We start from the raw sequence: 18625 nt of genomic DNA on the forward strand, positions 1-18625 counted from the left end.
TAATTGGTGCTTCCACTTTTTGCTTGCTGGTGCGTCATCAAAACAGAACTGGAACACCAGGAACTCTACATATGGGATGTGCAGCCACATTTAAGGAGAGCAGAAAGGGCAGTTTCAGGTTCCCCATGACTTGGGCATTTCAGAGTAGATGTAATTACTCCTCGAGTGCATTCGTATTTCTGAGAATTACAAGGTATAAAATAAGTAACCATAACAAATCTTATTAAAATATGCTTATTGCTTTAGCAATTTAATCCTCCATATTATTCAGCAACAAGGCTTTCAAGCTGGCTGCCAATCTTGCTCTCCTCAGTAAAACAGCTTGCCTCCTAACCTGAAATAATAATAATAATAATAATAATAATAATAATAATAATAATAATAATATGGTTGCAATCCAACAGCTGGGTTGCAGGGGCCTTAGGAGGCTGGTTAAGGGGTGTTAGAAAAATGTAAGCGCTATTGCACCAGCTGAAACAGATGTCTGTGAGTGGGTTGAGATACATCCTGTTGGACAAACCCTCAGTAAACCCACAGAAAGCTTCATAAGCATAGAGGAAGCTGAATGTTGGGAGATTTGTGGCAGTCCAACATAACTATGCACAACTGCTAGTTAGTGCATGAAGGGGCTAAGGGCCACAGAGCTGTATTGCTAGATAAGACTCAGCTAACTCACCCCCCCCCCATCCTCTGGAGAGAAAGTGAAGCCTTTCTACTCTCTTCCTCTCTGCATCATGCATGCAATGAGAAGGACATGTCTATGATTCCAAGCACAAACTGCATGCCTGAAGCTACTTTACTGTACTTTCTACTCAAGGCTATTTTGCCTGTGTTATCCTTGCTGCTGCATGGAACAATGCATAACTGAGACCTTGAATCTGTAAGTAAAGCATTTCAAACTTACTTTAACAGTGTGCGTGTGGTCTGCTAATTGCAAGAGTGGTAGAAAGAGGTCAGCTGCTGTGTGCAGCTGAACGGGATAAAAAGGTCCAATAACCTATATTCCTGGGGATTTACTGTGGTGCTTATTTTTGTGAGTTTAATCCTCTGCTATTGGGGCTCTCTGTGTGCACACCCTCCATGTTGAATCCAGGAACCCAGTCGTTCCTCTTTTTTTTTTTTGTTCACCCACATACACGGGTCCACAGGGATTCATATATTTAATTCGCAGCTAGATTCTGGACAGACAAAACAAAGCACTTCTTCACACAGGGCAGAATTAAATTGGAATTCGCTCCTGCAAGAGACAGTCACGGCCACCAGTTTGAATGGTTTTAGGTAGAGGATTAGACAAATTCATGGAGGATTAGGCTACTGATAGCTACTAGCCACGATGGCTGTCTATATTCTACCTCTACTGTCAGAGGCTGAATGCCCCTGAATCATAGCTGTCAATGTTTCCCATTTTTTAAGGGAAATTCCCTTACTCCGAATAGGATTCCTCGCAAGAAAAGGGAAAAGTTGACAGGTATGCCCTGAATTCCAGTTGCTGGGAATCACATATGGGGGAGAATGCTGTTGCACTCAGGTCCTGTTTTGGGGCTTCCCAGAGGCATCTGGAAAGGCCACGGCAGGAAGAGGATGTTGGACTAGATGGGCCTTTGGTCTAATCCAGCAGGATAGCTCTTATGTTCTCTTATGCCCTGCCAGCATCGCTAGATGGCAATGCATGGTGATTCCAGGGGTGGCAGTAGAATGGAACCTTATGATCCAAATCTCTATTCTTCCAACATGCGTACAAAATTGGCCGGAAACTATGGAAGCCTTGGGGCAAAGTCCAGCTGAATAGAGGACATCTGTAGGCCTTCCATCACGGTCACACTGAGAGGATGATTGCTCTACATGACTTTTTTTTATTCCACCTTTCCTCCAAGAATCTCCACATGGCATGCATCCATTTCTGTCCTCGCTTCCTTTCCCATTTGTTCCCAGCAACAACCTTGAGAGGTAGGCTAGTCCAAGAAAGAACAACTAGCCTGATATTATTCAGCAAGCTTTGGGGACGAAGGCAGGTTCAAATCTGGGTCTGTCCTGTCCACAACATTAACTCTCAGGGCACTTTTGAGAAGAGTTCCCTGTCTGGGCGAGATCCCCGGCAGCAAGTCATAAGCACATCTGCTTCCTTCCTGCCTTTTGTAACATGCAAAGGAGTTCACAGCATTTGAGGGAAAGCTGTGGTTTTAAAGGAACAAATTGAGATTTGCCCTGAAGTGATTATCCATAGCGCTGGAAAAGAATGCAACTCTCAATAGACACAGGCTCCCTCTGGACTGCGGATTGCTCCTATGACCTTTTGTCTTAGTGGTGCATGAAAAGAGTACAGAATGGAGACTTGCACTCTTCTGCTTCAAGGTAAACGAGCATTTAATTAGCGTTGGCATGATATTCTGTGCCATGGCTTTCTGTGTCATTCTCCAGGCCAGCGTGAAGCAAGCCTTCAAGGAAACAGATGTTAGGAGGTTTTTTAAAATGAAGGGATCCTTGCTTTGATTGTTGGACGTCTCTGAAAACAAAGATCTGTGCACAGGGACATGGGATGAAACCAGGTGCCAGTGTGGTGTAGTGGTTAAGAGCAGTAGATTAGTAATCTGGGGAACCGGGTTCGCGTCTCTGCTCCTCCACATGCAGCTGCTGGGTGACCTTGGGCCAGTCACACTTCTTTGAAGTCTCTCAGCCCCACTCACCTCACAGAGTGTTTGTTGTGGGGGAGGAAGGGAAAGGAGAATGTTAGCCGCTTTGAGACACCTTCGGGTAGTGATAAAGCGGGATATCAAATCCAAACTCTTCTTCTTCTAAACTGGAGCACTGCTTCCTGGCTCCACTCTAGTGCAGCTTCCTCCTGTCCTGAAAGACTTTTAAAGGGGATCATCTGCAGTCTTATTTATTCATTATGAACTTTCCACACGCAGGGGGAGCTTGGTGTCAGTATTTCTGAACAGCTGATTCCCCTCACAAGGTAGGTTGTACCTCTGTGTCAGAGGAACCATGTGTCAGGCTTCACATGGGATAGTTTTGGAAAATGGCCATCGAGTCTTTCCACACAATGTGTGGAATGGTTTAGTCCTACCCCTTATGACGGTGACATCACAAAGCGCAATGTGATGACATTATAATTTGGTTTTTGTTATTCTATGTGTAATGGGAGAGAGCTTGACGAGGGTGGGTGACGTGTGGTAGGCATTTGGGTAACATACTGTTCTACCCTGCATGCTTGAGTCAGCAAAGAGTACGAAAGGTTGAGCAAGTATAGTTTTATGGGGAAAGGGAAATTGTCGTGGAAAGGAATTAACCAAGCAGGGAAGAATTTTGGGGGACCCTCCGTTTTCATTACTGCTAGGCATAATGTCTTTAATAATAGTGTTTTCGTGGTCAAAGCACTTCACTCACCTGGAGTGCTAACTTGGCTGTGGGTGCCTGGGGCCATGAGTGCCATGTGGTGTCCATGGCTCTGGCACCGAAATTTGTGGGTGCCTGGACCCTTCATGGGGAATTTTGTGGGTGCTCGGGCACCCAGGGAGTTGGGACTTATGCCACACACAATCCTTACAACATCCCTATAGAGAAGGCTAGACGTTAGTATTTTAGGAGGATGGGATCTAGGAGTCTCGCCAAGGCCTACAGAGCGAGATCTCATGGGGGAAACGAGTGAGGATTTCCCAGCCCACAGTTCACACTCTAAGCACCGACTCTGACTAGCCTGACTCCCCTCTGACATTGTTACACCTACCCAGGACCAGAAGAGATTTTACGATGTCTACTCCATTTTGGGAATTAGCAAGAAACAGCTGAGACAAATGGATAATGGCTGCCTACATGAGTCTTGAGAAAAGCCATGGATTGCAGTCAAGGCTTCAATTGTTTGATCACACTGATTATCCCATTAGTTGATTTAGACCTCTTGTTAAGCATTTGAACTACAACTCGATTGGCCTTGACTGACGGCACAGATGTCTTCCTGTAGCTATTTTCCTGGAGGATGAAGACTTTCTCCTATTGTCGAGCATTGCCATTGGAAACTGGAGAGATTTGCGTCCTGAACCAAATAACTGCGAACTTTGGCAACACCTCTGTTTCTGGACTACCTCCTCCAGGCTCCACCCCGCTGTAGAGAAGAGAACTCCTCAAAAGGACAACGCTCTTGCCTGAAGACAGGCATTCCTCCTTTGTTCCAGTCTCCTTCCAGGTGCACTCGCTAAACCACTAGTCTGGTGATGAGCAGAGGGAGGCGACTGGCTCCTCAGGCTCAAGAAACCATGCAAATGAAGGTTTGGGTTCTGATCCTATTAAGTCTTAGTGGCCTGGGAGATTCCTCTGGAGATTCCAGTCTATCAACTTCAGGTGCAATGGCCTGGCTATCTGGCACCCCTGCAACCTCTGTCCAGATCATGGCTAGATTCAGGGCTCATGATGACAACAAACAACCCTTCGACTCTGAAGAGCAGCTGCCAGCCACAGCAAACAATGCTGTGTTGGAAGGGCCGAAGGTGTGACTCAGCACCAAGCAGCTTCCTGCATTTCCTAACCCCCTGTGCTCAAACCCATCTTCTTCAGGAGGTCCTCCTGAGCTTCCAGAGAAGTTTTGGTGGGTGGGTGGTAGTGAAGGTGGCTGCAAGAAGGTGAAAGAGAAAATGTTCCTCTCCGTTAATTCCTTAAACAACCTGTCAAAATCCACTATAGCAAGAAAACTAGCCCTTCTTTGGAACACAGGGAGTGGTTTCCAGCACTGTATGTTCCCTGTAGCACCGTGTTTTCAGGGACTTGATCATTAATAAGTTAATTCATGATTGAATAATAATAGGTTGTGTCCGCAGAGCAGGCAAGCTGGAAGTGTGCTTCATTGCCCATGAGGCAGGCCAGGTTCATTCAACGGCCAATGTGATGTTTCCACCCATTACCAGTGGGAAAAGAAGAAAGACACAAATGGGGAGCTGGTTTTTGGATCCTGACGATCTTATTTTCAAATTAGGTGAGTTGCTGCAATGGCTATGTTCGCCTTCCACTGCTAGAGACAGTATGCCTCTGGATACTGTTTTGCTTGGTACGGCAAGGGGGGAGGTAGCTGGTGCTTTCAGGTCCTGTTTACAGGCTTCCCATGGACACCTGGTTGTCCACTGTGAGAACACGATGCTGTACTAGATAGGCCTTCAGCCTAATGCAGCAGGGATCTTATGTTCTTACACCTGTGGGTGGCTAAACAGGGAAAAGCACAGATCCACATGGATCCTCAGGATTCTTGCATTGGGTCACCCCAAATTCACCATCAGATCACATAGCATGTCCATGGCTACAGCCTGCACCAAAAAAACCACACATCCACTGTTTTGTGGGGCCGCAAAGGAGCAAAAACGTAGTTACAAAGCACAGATCCACATGGATTCTCAGGATTTTTGAATTGGGCTACCCCAAACTCACCGTCAAATCACATGTCTGTGGCCACAGCATGAACCACAAAAATCATACATCCACTGTTTTGTTCAGAATATTTTTTTCCTTGTTTTCCTCCTCTAAAAAATAGATGCGTCTTATGGTCAGGTGTGTCTTATGGAGTGAAAAATACGGTAACCCTTTTGGAAAAGGAACGTACTAATGAGAAGAGGACCCCTAGTATGCAGAAAAAGAATTTTTTTTGGGGGGGACTGGCCTCTTTTCAACCTCCCTCCACTCACGGAGGCCAAGAGATGTGCTGTGCTGTGCATTGCCTGCATGATGACAGTGAACCAAGGAAAGGGACTTTTCGGTGGTGGTACCCCGACTTTGGAATACGCATTTCTGAGATGCCTACCTAGCATCCAGTTTGATGAGTTTTATGTGCCATGTTAAAAAGAAATTGCTTGCTCAGGTTTCAAACACTTAACTTGATTTATGCTGCTCTTTTTCACCCTTGTCTCATTGACTGCTTTTTGTGTTTGTTTTCTTCTTGTTGTTGTTTTAACTGTAGCAAGCCACTCTTAATTTTTCTCTCTCTCCCCCCCAAAAAAACTATAGAGCCTTTTCTTTTAAAAGTAATAAATAAATAACTTTGGCAACAGAGAGAGTAGTGCGCAGGCAAAATAGCTTCAGTTTAGCAAAATCTCCCAGGATGGGTAAAAAGGTAAAGGTGTGTGTGTGTGTGTGTGTGTGTGTGTGTGTGTGTAAACAGAGAGAGACAGAGAGAGAAGCTGTCTCTCTGCTTTGGCCCTGAGGCCAGTGAAGAAGAAGAGCAGAATTTGGATTTGATATCCCGCTTTATCACTACCTGAAGGAGTCTCAAAGCGGCTAACATTCTCCTTTCCCTTCCTCCCCCACAACAAACACTCTGTGAGGTGAGTGGGGCTGAGAGACTTCAGAAAAGTGTGACTAGCCCAAGGTCACCCAGCAGCTGCATGTGGAGGAGCGGAGACGCGAACCCGGTTCATCAGATTACGAGTTTACTGCTCTTAACCACTATACCACACTGGCTCAGAGGGGTTGAGCCCTCTGAACTCAGGGGATCCATGTTTGTTTCCTGGCTTGAGCAGTCAGGAAGCAGAAGGTGGTAGGCCTCTCCTTGGACCCAAGGCAGTCCATCATGGATCTGAGTGAGGGGAGACCTGACACCAACCCTCTGCTCATGCTGGGTGCTTCCTGGTTGGCACAGTGGAGTTGTATTGCCACCTTTCAGCCCTTTCTCTGCCCACCCTCTTTGCATGTCTGAGCAAAACACTTCTCCCAAAAAGGGAAGCATGTTTTGCTCATGTAGCATGTATACTTTGGCCACGCCCATGTTTACGGCTTGGCCATGCCACATTGCCACGTGGCTCCCACAGTACTGACATAGGGTCATTGTGGCCCTCAGCTGGAAGAAAGTTAGGCACCTCTGTTTTTAAGTGGCCGCTAGCTTTCGGTTAGAGGGACGCGGGTGGCGCTGTGGGTTAAACCGCAGAGCCTAGGACTTGCCGATCAGAAGGTCGGCGGTTTGAATCCCCACGACAGGGTGAGCTCCCATTGCTCGGTCCCTGCTCCTGCCAACCTAGCAGTTCGAAAGCACGTCAAAGTGCAAGTAGATAAATAGGTACCACTCTGGTGGGAAGGTAAACGGCGTTTCCGTGCGCTGCTCTGGTTCACCAGAAGCGGTTTAGTCATGCTGGCCACATGACCCGGAAGCTGTACACCGGCTCCCTCTGCCAATAAAGCGAGATGAGCGCCGCAACCCCAGAGTTGGTCACGACTGGACCTAACGGGCAGAGGTCCCTTTACCTTTACTTAGCTTTCGGTTCAAATGATCCCAAATTATGGTGGTGGTGGTGGGTATCAATTCCCTCCCCCCAAAGTGCGAACACGCTGTGGGTTATCTTCATGTGACCCCACTTGTTTATCATTAAACACAACTGAAAAGAATCCCAAATGTGCTTATGACTTCTCTGCTATTGCCCAGAGGAATAATTAAGCCGACGGGCTTGTTTATCGCCAGATTTGAGCCCTCTCCTAAAAACCAGCCACACTGTTTCCAAGCTAGATTTTTCTGAAGAAAGGTCTGACAGCCTGAGGGGAGATGGATGAGTTCTGCAACTAATTAGTGCTTGATGCACCAGGGACAAAGAGCCCAGCTCGCACAGGGAGTTTGCTTTGGAAGCAGATTGGATTGGTCAGGTGGCACCTAACGTTCCAAATCTGACAAGAGAGATCCGGTGACCGTGTAGAGATCATTATTTCTATTTCTCTCCAAGAAGGGCAGGGAGGACAACTTGTTTAACAAGCAAGAAAAACAACAACAACAACAACTCCTTGGTAGAAACAATGGATCCAAAGCAATAAAATTATGTGCTGGAGTGGAAGAATAGGAGATAGAGGATTCTATTTGCTAATGCTAGAAGTCAAGGTCACCCCATGAAACTGATTTGCAGTACATTTAGGACAAAGAACTGCAAGTTCTTCTCCACCCAAGACATCATGGAATTTGCTGCCACAGAATGTGGTGGCGGCCAAGACGCTTACATTGGATTTTAGCAGGGGATCAGGGAAATTCATGGAGGCCAAGTATATCAGCAGCAATTAGCCAGGATAATTCAATGGCACCTCTTTGTTCAAAGGAAGTACACCCTTTAGTATTGGTTGCTAGGAGACAAACAGGAAGGAAGAATGCTTGCCTTTGTGCCCTGCATTTGGGCTTCTGGCTGCTTTTAGTTGGAAACAGGATTCTAGGCTAGGTGGAGCTTTGGTCTGTGACAACAGGGTTCTTTTTACCTTCTTAACATAGTAGTGGTAGTAATGATCATAGTCAATTTCAATACAGTTTCCAATTCTAAAAAAAAATAGTTATAGCATTGTGGGCTCAAGCCACAATTGAAGGAAATACTACATCTACAAGAATTATAGCTGATGAACCACCAGGATACAGAGCTAAAAGCTTAACCTTAAAGATAACAACCCACAATTCTGCAAAAAATAAAAAATCCAGTTTCTCAGTCTGAGAATCTTCCCTGTTTCATTGCTCTGCTCCATGCAAAGTCTGAGCCACTACCTTGTTTTGAAACAATTTCAATCCAGCATCAATTTTAAAAGCTATCATTTGTACATTAAAACATGAATATGGCTCCAAATGTTCTAGGGACTGAAAGCTTTATGAGATTTCTGAGAATATGAGTCCTTAAAATGATTTCCTCTATTTAAATTCATGGCACTGGTCATCTGCTTGCTCATCACATGACCATCAGAGTTTCTGACGTTTCTTTCCAAAGACCATAACCTTGGTCTTTGAGTAGTTAATCTTTACAATAGTCACAAAGCCTAGATAATTGCCTTTTTAGACATACACAAGTAATAGATAGAAAAACTATAAGATATAAAAACAGAGGTAGAAAAATATTACAGGGATAAATTGAAGAGGGAGAGCATTCCAGGCCAGACATACTTGGCCTGATATTGTTAAGAAAAAGTTTGCATAGTGGAATAAGTTGTGTTTTGAATCTATTCAAAACTTGAATCGATTACTTTCTTTTCATGAGTATGACATTACAGCTGCTCTGGGAGTTTGAGTGTTGGCAGCAACCCTCCTAGGTGCGCACAGTCCATTTCTTCCAAAGCCCAAGGGCTGACTTTAAAAAGTTGAGGCCGCACCCCTGGGAGTCATTTTGGACTCTCAGCTGTCCATGGAGGTGCAGGTCAATTCTGTGTCCAGGGCAGCTGTTTACCAGCTCCATCTGGTACGCAGGCTGAGACCCTATCTGCCTGCAGACTGTCTCACCAGAGTGGTGCATGCTCTGGTTATCTCCCGCTTGGACTATGGCAATGTGCTCCATGTGGGGCTACCTTTGAAGGTGACCTGGAAAATACAACTAATCCAGAATGCGGCAGCTAGTAGTGATGTATGGAAGTGAGAGCTGGGCCACAAAGAAGGCTGATTGCCGAAGAATTGATGCTTTTGCATTATGGTGCTGGAGGAGACTCTAGAGAGTCCCATGGACTGCAAGAAGATCAAACCTTTCCGTTCTTAAGGAAATCAGCCCTGAGTGCTCACTGGAAGGACAGATCGTGAAGCTGAGGCTCCAATACTTTGGCCATCTCATGAGAAGAGAAGACCGCCTGGAAAAGACCCTAATGTTGGGAAAGATGGAGGGCACAAGGAGAAGGGGACAACAGAGGATGAGATGGTTGGATAGTGTTCTGGAAGCTACCAGCATGAGTTTGACCAAACTGCGGGAGGCAGGGGAAGACAGAAGTGTCTGGCGTGCTCTGGTCCATGGGGTCACGAAGAGTCGGACATGACTAAATGACTAAACAACAACACACATGGCCGGGGTTTGTTTAAACAACCAGACACATAGATGGGGCTGATTCTGTGGAAGAAATACGTACAGCTGTTCCCTACTGATGCGGCTAAATCACGGAGACACATTCCTATGCAGCTAAGGAAAAGGCTTTCTGAAAGAACAGCTAAGCTATATGAATGCTGTTCTTAAAAGAAACTACAAATTTAAAAAGCCTGCCATCCGGAAGCTCAGTGTCAGGATCTCCCGGGAGTAGAACCAGTAACCATCTGATTCATAGACTAGTACCTAACATGGTGAACTACCGGGGCTCCACAATGAATGGTTTCCTAGGGGCTTAAGTGTCCCTAGGTTCTGGAATTCTCTGCCTGCCCAGGCCAGCCATTGGCTCCCCTTGACCTGGAAGAACAATAAAAGCTTCCAGGTCAGGTTGGAACTTTGCCAAGGCAACAACAGACCTCCCTGTGCCCTCCCTTGGTGCCCAATTACATCCCAGCCATTACATGCAAATTTGGCCCCAGGAAAAGCTGTTCGGTGACCTGTATATATTGAGCGGGCATCTATTTTTGATTTTGACATCCAATGCCCTTTGAAAATGTGTTGGGGGAGGAGGGTATTATTAGGTTGTTCTTGTTTTTATTATTAATATGTACTGTATTTTGCCTATTTATATTGTGATTTTATGTTGTGACCCACCCTGAGACCCATGGGTATAGGGAGGTATATACACTTAATAAATAATAACAATAATTTTTGGGTATTCCATTGCTGTACGCGGGACTAGGCTCATCCCTTGGCTATTGGGAAGCCTCTTCAGGATTTTAAGTGTTCATGTATTGTGCTCACAATTCATTGATGTTTTTAGGGAGAGAGCATGCCTGCTGACACCTGGATCCCAAGCCTGCAGGGCTTTAAGGTAGGCACAAGACTTTGAACCGGGCCTGGAAGCAGACTGGGTACCACTGAAACTGCCTCAAAAGAAAAGAGGAATCATATGCCTCTTGCTGTGTTTCTACATGAATTGGATCTCAGGGCATCACCTGGCAGAAAGCAAGCAAGTCCAGAGCTATGACTTGTGCAGAGAGACTCGAGGGGCTGCCTCCTCTAAGCACATGCCATGCTGCCATACCTCTGAACTCCAGAATAAGGGAGTGCTCCAATGAAACCCAATGAAGAGGTCCATGGAAGTGCAGGTTAATTCTGCATTCAAGGCAGCTGTCCACCAGCTCCATCTGGTACACCGGCTGAAACCCTACCTGCCTGTACACTGTCTCGCCAGAGTGATACGTGCTCTGGTTATCCCCTACTTGGACTACTGCAATGCGCTCTACATGGGGCTATCTTTGAAGGTGACTCAGAAAATACAACTAATCCAGAATGAGGCAGCTAGACTGGTGACTAGGAGCAGCCGCCAAAACCATGTAACACTAGTCCAAAAAGATCTACACTGGTTCTCAGTATGTTTCCGAGAACAATTCAAAGTGCTTGTGCTGATCTTTAAAGCCCTAAACAGCCTTAGTCCTGTATACCTGAAGGAGTGTTTCCCTCGTCATTTAGCCCCAGATACTGAGGTCCAGCTCCAAGGGCCTTCTGTTGGTTCCCTCATTGGAAGAAGAGAAACTATAGGGAACCAGGCAGAGGGCATTCTTGGTAGTGGCGCCTGCTCTGTGGAACACCCACCTGCCAGGTGTCAAGGAAATAAGCAACTATTTGACTTTTATAAGACATCTGAAGGCAGCCCTGTTCAAGGAAGTTTTTTATGTTTGACAGACTATTGTATTTTAATATTTTGTTGGAAGCCGCCCAGAGTGGCTGGGGAGGCCCAGGCAGATGGGTGGGGTATAAATAATATATTATTATTATTATTATTATTATTATTATTATTATTATGTTCCCAGCGTCAAACATTTAGGGCAGCGTCAAACATTCAGCAACAGATACAGGAAGGGTGTTTGCTGTTGGTAACCATCTCACCTGGATCTCACCCTTCACAACACACTCCATTTGCACAGAGCATCTGTTGCAGTTGTGATAAGGATGCTGAGAATTCCAAATAAACATCGAATCACAGTTCAAGGACCCTTACTATAACTATTGCATTCCATTACCATAACTATTGTACTGTGTCTCCCCAGATCCCATTCCTCCACCCTGACGATGCCAGTAGGACACCCTCACTATATGACAAGAACACAAAGCTGCATGCTCACCAAGCAGTTCATGATTTCCACTCCGTTTGGGTTCACAGTCAGTGCCTCATCATACAGTTGCTTAGCCTCCTCCAAGCTGCTGTTCATCTCCGCCAGCCTCCCCCGCATGTACAGCACACTGTGAGATGTGGGGAAGAGACTGGCTGCCTCCTGGATACAGAAGCTTGCTTCTTTGAGGTGCTGCTGCTCCATGAAGAGTTCGGCTACAAAACAAAAACGAAACAAGGCAAAGCGGTGCATTTAAATAGGTGTCCCCTGGAATCCTCCTGGAGAGCTGAAACATTGACAATGCTGATTAAGGACAAGACATTAGCCTCGTGAGCAATGACCCCGCTTATGACGTGTCGATTTTGAAAATGTGTGCTTCCTGGCATTTGTGTATTTTACGGACTCATGAACCATAGGTTGCTCACCGGCCACACAATCAGTCTCCTGGGTTGGTTCATAAATGAGAAGAAAACTGGATATTTAAGAAGCATGTAATAAACCTGCTGGATTTGCTGCTTCTGGGTTTTTTTGTGTTTTTTTTTTTTTTTTTGCAGCTTTGTTGTGGTTTGGTGCAGCCCTTAGTTTATCTGCCCCCCCCCCATTAAGTGAGTATTAAAGGGAATCTCTTTTTCTTTTTCTTTTGTTCTCAGGCATGGGTCTTCCCCCAGTCACCTGGGAAATAACAGTAATTTCTTAAGTGCCTCAAAGAAAACAAAGCACCGTTAAAATGTAGAATTAGCACCAACAACATCCCGCCTGCAGATTTACAGCTTAAACAAACCGATATGTGAGGAAAAAGAAGGGAGTGGGTAACAGAAGAAGGTGGAAAAAGACAGGCAGTGCCTAAGAGCATAAGAAAAGCAGGTACCGGAGAAGACCAAAGACCAGGCATCCCCAAACTTTGGGACTACAACTCCCATCATCCCTAGCTACCAGGACCAGTGGTCAGGGATGATGGGAATTGTAGTCCCAAAACATCTGGGGGGCCGAGTTTGTTTATGCCTGCCTACTGTCTCCTATGGTGCAGATAGTACACAGTCATTGTGTAAAATACAGCAAATAAGAGGGAGAACCCTGTTTCATTGGAGATGGACTTAGGTGTCTAGGCCTGAAAAGCAAACGCTTTGCCACTGAGCTATAAGCCTTGCTCTAATGGTCGGGTTGAAGAAGCTACAGAACCTATTTTGCGAATGGAATGCAGCGTCAAGGTGAAAGCAAGTTCTCATGCACGTTGCTACAGAGCAAGGAAGTGCACAATTATCACAAAGTTTGAAAGAAGCAGGCTTTGCAAAATGGGTGGTATGCGCTATTAATACCGGGAACTTTTCACAGGCTCATAGTCCTGACAATTCAGTAAAATGGATCACTGTCAAATCTGGAGGCAGGCAGTTAAGCTGCCATCCCCAACAAGGAAATATCTGTAACATCAACACACTTGTGCACAAACACTTCCAAGGCACATCGGCTGAATTCTGACTGACATGCTTTGAAGCTTATTTTACATTCTGAGGTGGTGAAGAGCTTTTGGTTCCTTCTCCCCCTGAATTGTTTCCATTCAGTATGGCTATTATGGGAACCTTGTGATTTTAAGTAAACTAGTGTCTGAAGTTGCTTGCTTTCCTTTTCCCTCCTAGTCGGTTTAACCTTTTGTGCCATGCCTTTTAGACTGTAAGCCTGAGGTGGAGGGACTGCCTTGCCTTGTTTGTTATCAACCTCATATAAGCCATTCTGGGAGCCCTTTTATAGCTGAAGAACAGCTTTAAAATGCTTTAGATTAATAAACTTTCCCTGCACTTTGCTGAAAAAAGTTTTGTTTAGCTGGGTATCGAGAAAACCAGCACACCAGAGACGACAGTTATAAGTTATTTTAAAAGCATTAACAGAGTCTATTATTCATGACTATTTTAACTCACGTGCACACAGAACAGAGGGAGATCCATTTGAAAAAAGGAAAAAATGGATTAATAAAAATGAGGTCGTTCGACTGTTTACTTTGCTCAACAAGAAGTAATTGTTCTGTTACTTTTTCACAATGAGAAATATTGAACGAGAATACTAATGCAACCCACTGACATTATCAATCGATTTTTGTTAATGTAAACACTAAGATTTATTATGCCCTACGTGCAAATGTTATTAAGTCTTCACAAAACCTTCAGAAAAAATATGTTTTGTTTTTATTGAACCATCTCACTAAAATTGAAATATTTGACACTGAAAGAAATGCAGTAATTCTTGTTTATGGCTATGTGGAAACACATTTTTTTGAACAAAAATAATCATGATTATTCCATTGCCTGGCAGATCTACTTTTAGGTAGCGGATAGAATGCTAATGCATGAATTGGACACCATTTGTATTGCCGCTGTATTAGTAGCTAGAGACAGGACAAAAAAAGTATTTTACATTCTTAAGAATGCGATATGATACACATTTGTCTGGGAGTAAGTCCTATTGAACTCAGTGTGGCTGACTTTTGAGCAGGGCTGAACGGGATTGTGCTGAAGTGTTGCCTTAAACTAGGGGGAAAGTGCAGGCCTTTGACGAATTTCTTCATGTGCGGGGCAGCAAATTAAGAGGACACCCTTTTTCTCAGGCTATTCTGCACCTGTGATGTTTCTGCAATATGAAATGAAAGAAAGAAATTATTTAAATAAACAATGAGATAGATGGCTTTTCCTTCCATGTTCACCAGTAAGAAGAGCCAGGGCATGGGGACCTAAGGTTGCTTATTTTACAGTGGTGCCTCGCAAGACGAAACTAGACAAATTTCAGAGGTGCTTCACAGGACGATTTCCTATGGGCCGCAAGCGAGGGGGTTTTTCCCTTTTTCTAATTAGCGCTATTAGCGGTTTAGCGGCTATTAGCGGCTATTAAAGGCTTAAGGGATTAGCGGATTAGCTGCTAAAAGGCTATTAGCAGCTTAGCGCCTTAGAAAAAGGGGTTGGGGAGCGAAAAACCCCCTCAAGAATCGCAAGACATTTTCGTCTTGCGAAGCAAGCCCATAGAGAAATTCGTCCTGTGAAGCACCTCTGAAAACAGAAAACCCTTTTGTCTAGCGGGTTTTCCGTCTTGCGAGGCATTCGTCTTGCGAGGCACCACTGTAATTTGAAGGCTTATACCCCACCTCTCAATCAAATGGTTCCCAAGACAGTTTATAAGCAACTGAGAAGAACACCAACCCATACCCCAAACCCCCAAAGCCACCTCACCCCAAACCCCTTAGTTATTTGACGGATGGGTGGGAACATGAGTTTACTGACTTCTGACTCTAGTCCAAGGGCAACTGGTACTTGAAGTCTACTTTTTATGGCAGGGATGGGGAAGCAAACTCCGGGCAGCTGCTCCTTCTCTGGCCAGAGGATGGGGCTAGGCTGGTCTTCCCTTTGTCATGATGTTGTTCTGGGCAGGCAGGGGTTGAGGTCCCCAGTGGTCCTTGGTCGCCTAGCCAACGGCTATTGGCAGGCACCAGAGCTTGCTTTCAGTTCAACGGTCTTAAAGGACCCCTGACCATTAGGTCCAGTCGTGGCTGACTCTGGGGTTGGGGCGCCCATCTCACTTTATTGGCCGAGGGAGCCGGCGTACAGCTTCCAGGTCATGTGGCCAGCATGACTAAGCCGCTTCTGGTGAACCAGAGCAGCACACGGAAACACCATTTTCCTTCCCACCAGAGTGGTACCTATTTATCTACTTGCACTTTGACATGCTTTCGAACTGCTAGGTTGGCAGGAGCAGGGACCGAGCAATGGGAACTCACCAATGGGGATTCGAACCACTGACCTTCTGATCGGCAAGTCCTTGGCTCTGTGGTTTAACCCATAGCGCCACCCGCGTCCCTTATTTAGCGGTCTTAGGGAACAGGCAAAAGCTAAGAATCACCAGCCAGGGACCAGAGGCTCATAAAAGTCTGAAGTGCCAATAAGAATTACCATTCAGGTGACATCTCAGCCTAAACAAAAGATGCCTCTGGTTCTTTTTGGTGAATTCACTTATTGGGAGCCCACGGCTTATGTAAGTGGGCCCAGGATATTTTTGTTGGCTCTAAGGTGAGGTAACTTAGGTCTGAAGCTGAATGTGGCCCTCCAATCCTCTCTCTCTGGCCCTCAAAACTCTCCTCAGGCTGCACTGGCTCTTCTTTGCGCCCCAAGTGTTTTCGTCTGGCTGGAATGTGTTCCTTAACTTTTGATAACGCCTCTTGCTTCTCTGGGTAGAGCATAAAGAGAGATGTGGGCTTGAGAAAAAGCACCCAAAAGGGCACTGGGAAGTAACATTCGCACTTTCTCTGTTGCCTTTAGGGCAACTGGCCAGGCTTGAAATCCTCATTGCCCCCCCCCCTTTGCAAGCAACGCCACTGTTACCTTATTTTCAGCTCTAGCCCTCTGACTCTTTTCAGCTGTGCAATTCGTGAGCCAATCAGCCTCCCAAATGTTATTAAGTACTGTCAAAGAACACCAGGAGTCTTCGCATGGGGTGCACATCACAACAACCATTAGCGGCAGAATCTTTTTTTTTATTAAAGCCCTAAATCTTGGTGTACTTGCTCATGCTTGCCATGCTCTGAAAGGACGTAACATTACTTCTAGGTACAAGAAAACAACAGGCTGTGCTTCTTGTGGAATGAAGTAAGAGAGGAAACCCAAAACTATTTTGAGTAAACAATGTTACGTTTGCTAGTAATGCTAGGAAGTAACAGAAGGCTGATCCATACAGCTTTTGAAGGAGCGTCTCCACCCCCATCGTTCTACCCAGACACTGAGGTCCAGTGCCGAGGGCCTTCTTGTGGTTCCCTCACTGCGAGAAGCCAAGTTACAGGGAACCAGGCAGAGGGCCTTCTCGGTAGTGGCGCCCGCCCTGTGGAACACCCTCCCACCAGATGTCAAAGAGAACAACAACTACCAGACTTTTAGAAGACATCTGAAGGCAGCCCTGTTTAGGGAAGCTTTTAATGTTTGATGCATTACTATATTTTGATATTTTGTTGGAAGCTGCCCAGAGTGGCTGGGGAAGCCCAGCCAGATGGGCGAGGTATAAATAAATTATTATTATTTGCAATGCAGAAAAGAGACCACATGTTTTCACTTGGCGTCAACCATTTTGGAAGTATGGGAGTCATCAGCTGCAAGCTGGGCTTTTACTTGTCTTGGCTAGCAACATTCAGGTCCATTGCTGGCTGGGGTAGTTGGTGCTTTGCTTGGTGAACGCACAATGCCTGGTTATCTCAAATCTAATGCTTATTAAAATAACAATAATAATCAGGTATGTTTGAGTAGACCCACTGAAATGAACAGATCTTGTTTCCCCCTTCTCTGGAAGGTAGGACTCGAGCCAATGGGTTCAAGTCACAAGAAAGGAGATTCCGACTTAGAGCTCAGCAAACACCCACAGGATGGAATATTTAAGACTCCAAAGGAACCTCATCCCTTCCAAGGCCAAAATAAAGCATGGCCACAGCTCTGGACCAAAACATTCCTCTTGCCTCTTTTCAACAGGGGTGGAGAAAACCTCAGGCCCAGTAATCAAAAGTGACCCTCTGTGCATTTGTATCTGTCCCTTGGCCACCCCCCGTCACCAGTCCTGCTTTCTATCCTCGTTGAGTGCTTTAGCCAGACAAGGATCTGTCCTTGAATTGCAATCTTGCTTCTTGCTCACTGCAAATGGTGTGTGTGTATGAGTAGAGACCTGATTTTTGTGTGGATGGAATGTCGCTGTGGCGATCACACAGGGTCCCCGGACGTTTAACGGTCTTTTGATCCCTGTGCTACCACTGTGCTCACCTCCCCGCTGCCACCAAGCCATTACTCTCAGGTAAAACACTTAGTCCAGACAGTTGTTAAAATTGAACCAAATAAACAAGTTTATTTTATAAGCATTAACAAGTTTATGGTTTCTCAGATAATATTCCTGGCAGTTTCTTAACTTTAGTTTCTTTACTTTACCTTCCTAATACCTTCTGAAGAAGAAGAAGAAGAAGAAGAAGAAGAAGAAGAAGAGTTTGGATTTGATATCCCACCTTTCACTCCCTTTAAGGAGTCTCAAAGCGGCTAACATTCTCCTTTCCCTTCCTCCCCCACCACAAACACTCTGTGAGGTGAGTGGGGCTGAGAGACTTCAGAGAAGTGTGACTGGCCCAAGGTCACCCAGCAGCTGCATGTGGAGGAGCATGGAAGCGAACCTGGTTCACCAGATTACGAGACTACCGCTCTTAACCACTACACCACACCACAATGATTATCTCAACTGTTTGACTGACCCCTCTTAACAAATTCTCTCACTCTCTCACATCAGACTAGCCCAACCCACAGACCTATCCTCTCTGTCCTTTCTATAACTCCAGACTGACTTCTCAACCACCCTAACTCTAACTCTAACTCCTCCCCTTGGGTTCCCATTGGTTAGTCATTTTACAACTAGTTAACCCTTTCCTTATGAACCCAGTATGATGTCACACACCTAGGAGGGCAAACGCCACAGTCGCCTACTGTACAAAGCTAAGAGTCACATGCAGACACTTGGTGCGAGGGGTCAGTGCATCTGGTTGCGCACCAGAAGGTTGCTGGTTCGAACCCAACCAGGGATGGCTGTGGGCAGGATTCCTGCATTGCAGGAGGGCTTCTAGATGACCCTCAGGGTCCCTTCTGGTTGGTGGTAAAGCCTAGCTGCCTTCCAAGCATTTCCAACTCTGCAATTCTACAATACTATGCA

At 45.6% G+C, this 18625-nt stretch overlaps 1 protein-coding gene and 1 long non-coding RNA gene across 2 annotated transcripts in view; one reads left to right on the forward strand and one right to left on the reverse strand.

Moving 5' to 3' along the window:
• The window catches only part of TTC7A (tetratricopeptide repeat domain 7A), a gene marked incomplete at its 5' end in the record, with an annotated part of 174212 nt that overhangs the window by 27798 nt on the left and 127789 nt on the right, over nucleotides 1–18625 (reverse strand). The window contains one exon of the mRNA XM_083433024.1: nucleotides 11936–12138. Coding sequence (XP_083289150.1) covers nucleotides 11936–12138 — 203 coding nt within the window. The remainder of the gene's footprint in view (nucleotides 1–11935; nucleotides 12139–18625) is intronic.
• Nucleotides 891–11982, forward strand: LOC310674246. The gene is made up of 3 exons (XR_014509475.1): nucleotides 891–2565; nucleotides 2804–4966; nucleotides 11861–11982. It is a non-coding gene; the product is annotated as an uncharacterized lncRNA (long non-coding RNA).

The sequence above is a fragment of the Podarcis tiliguerta genome (genome assembly GCF_965153285.1).
Source record: "Podarcis tiliguerta genome assembly, chromosome: 3".
NCBI classification, from domain to species: domain Eukaryota; kingdom Metazoa; phylum Chordata; class Lepidosauria; order Squamata; family Lacertidae; genus Podarcis; species Podarcis tiliguerta.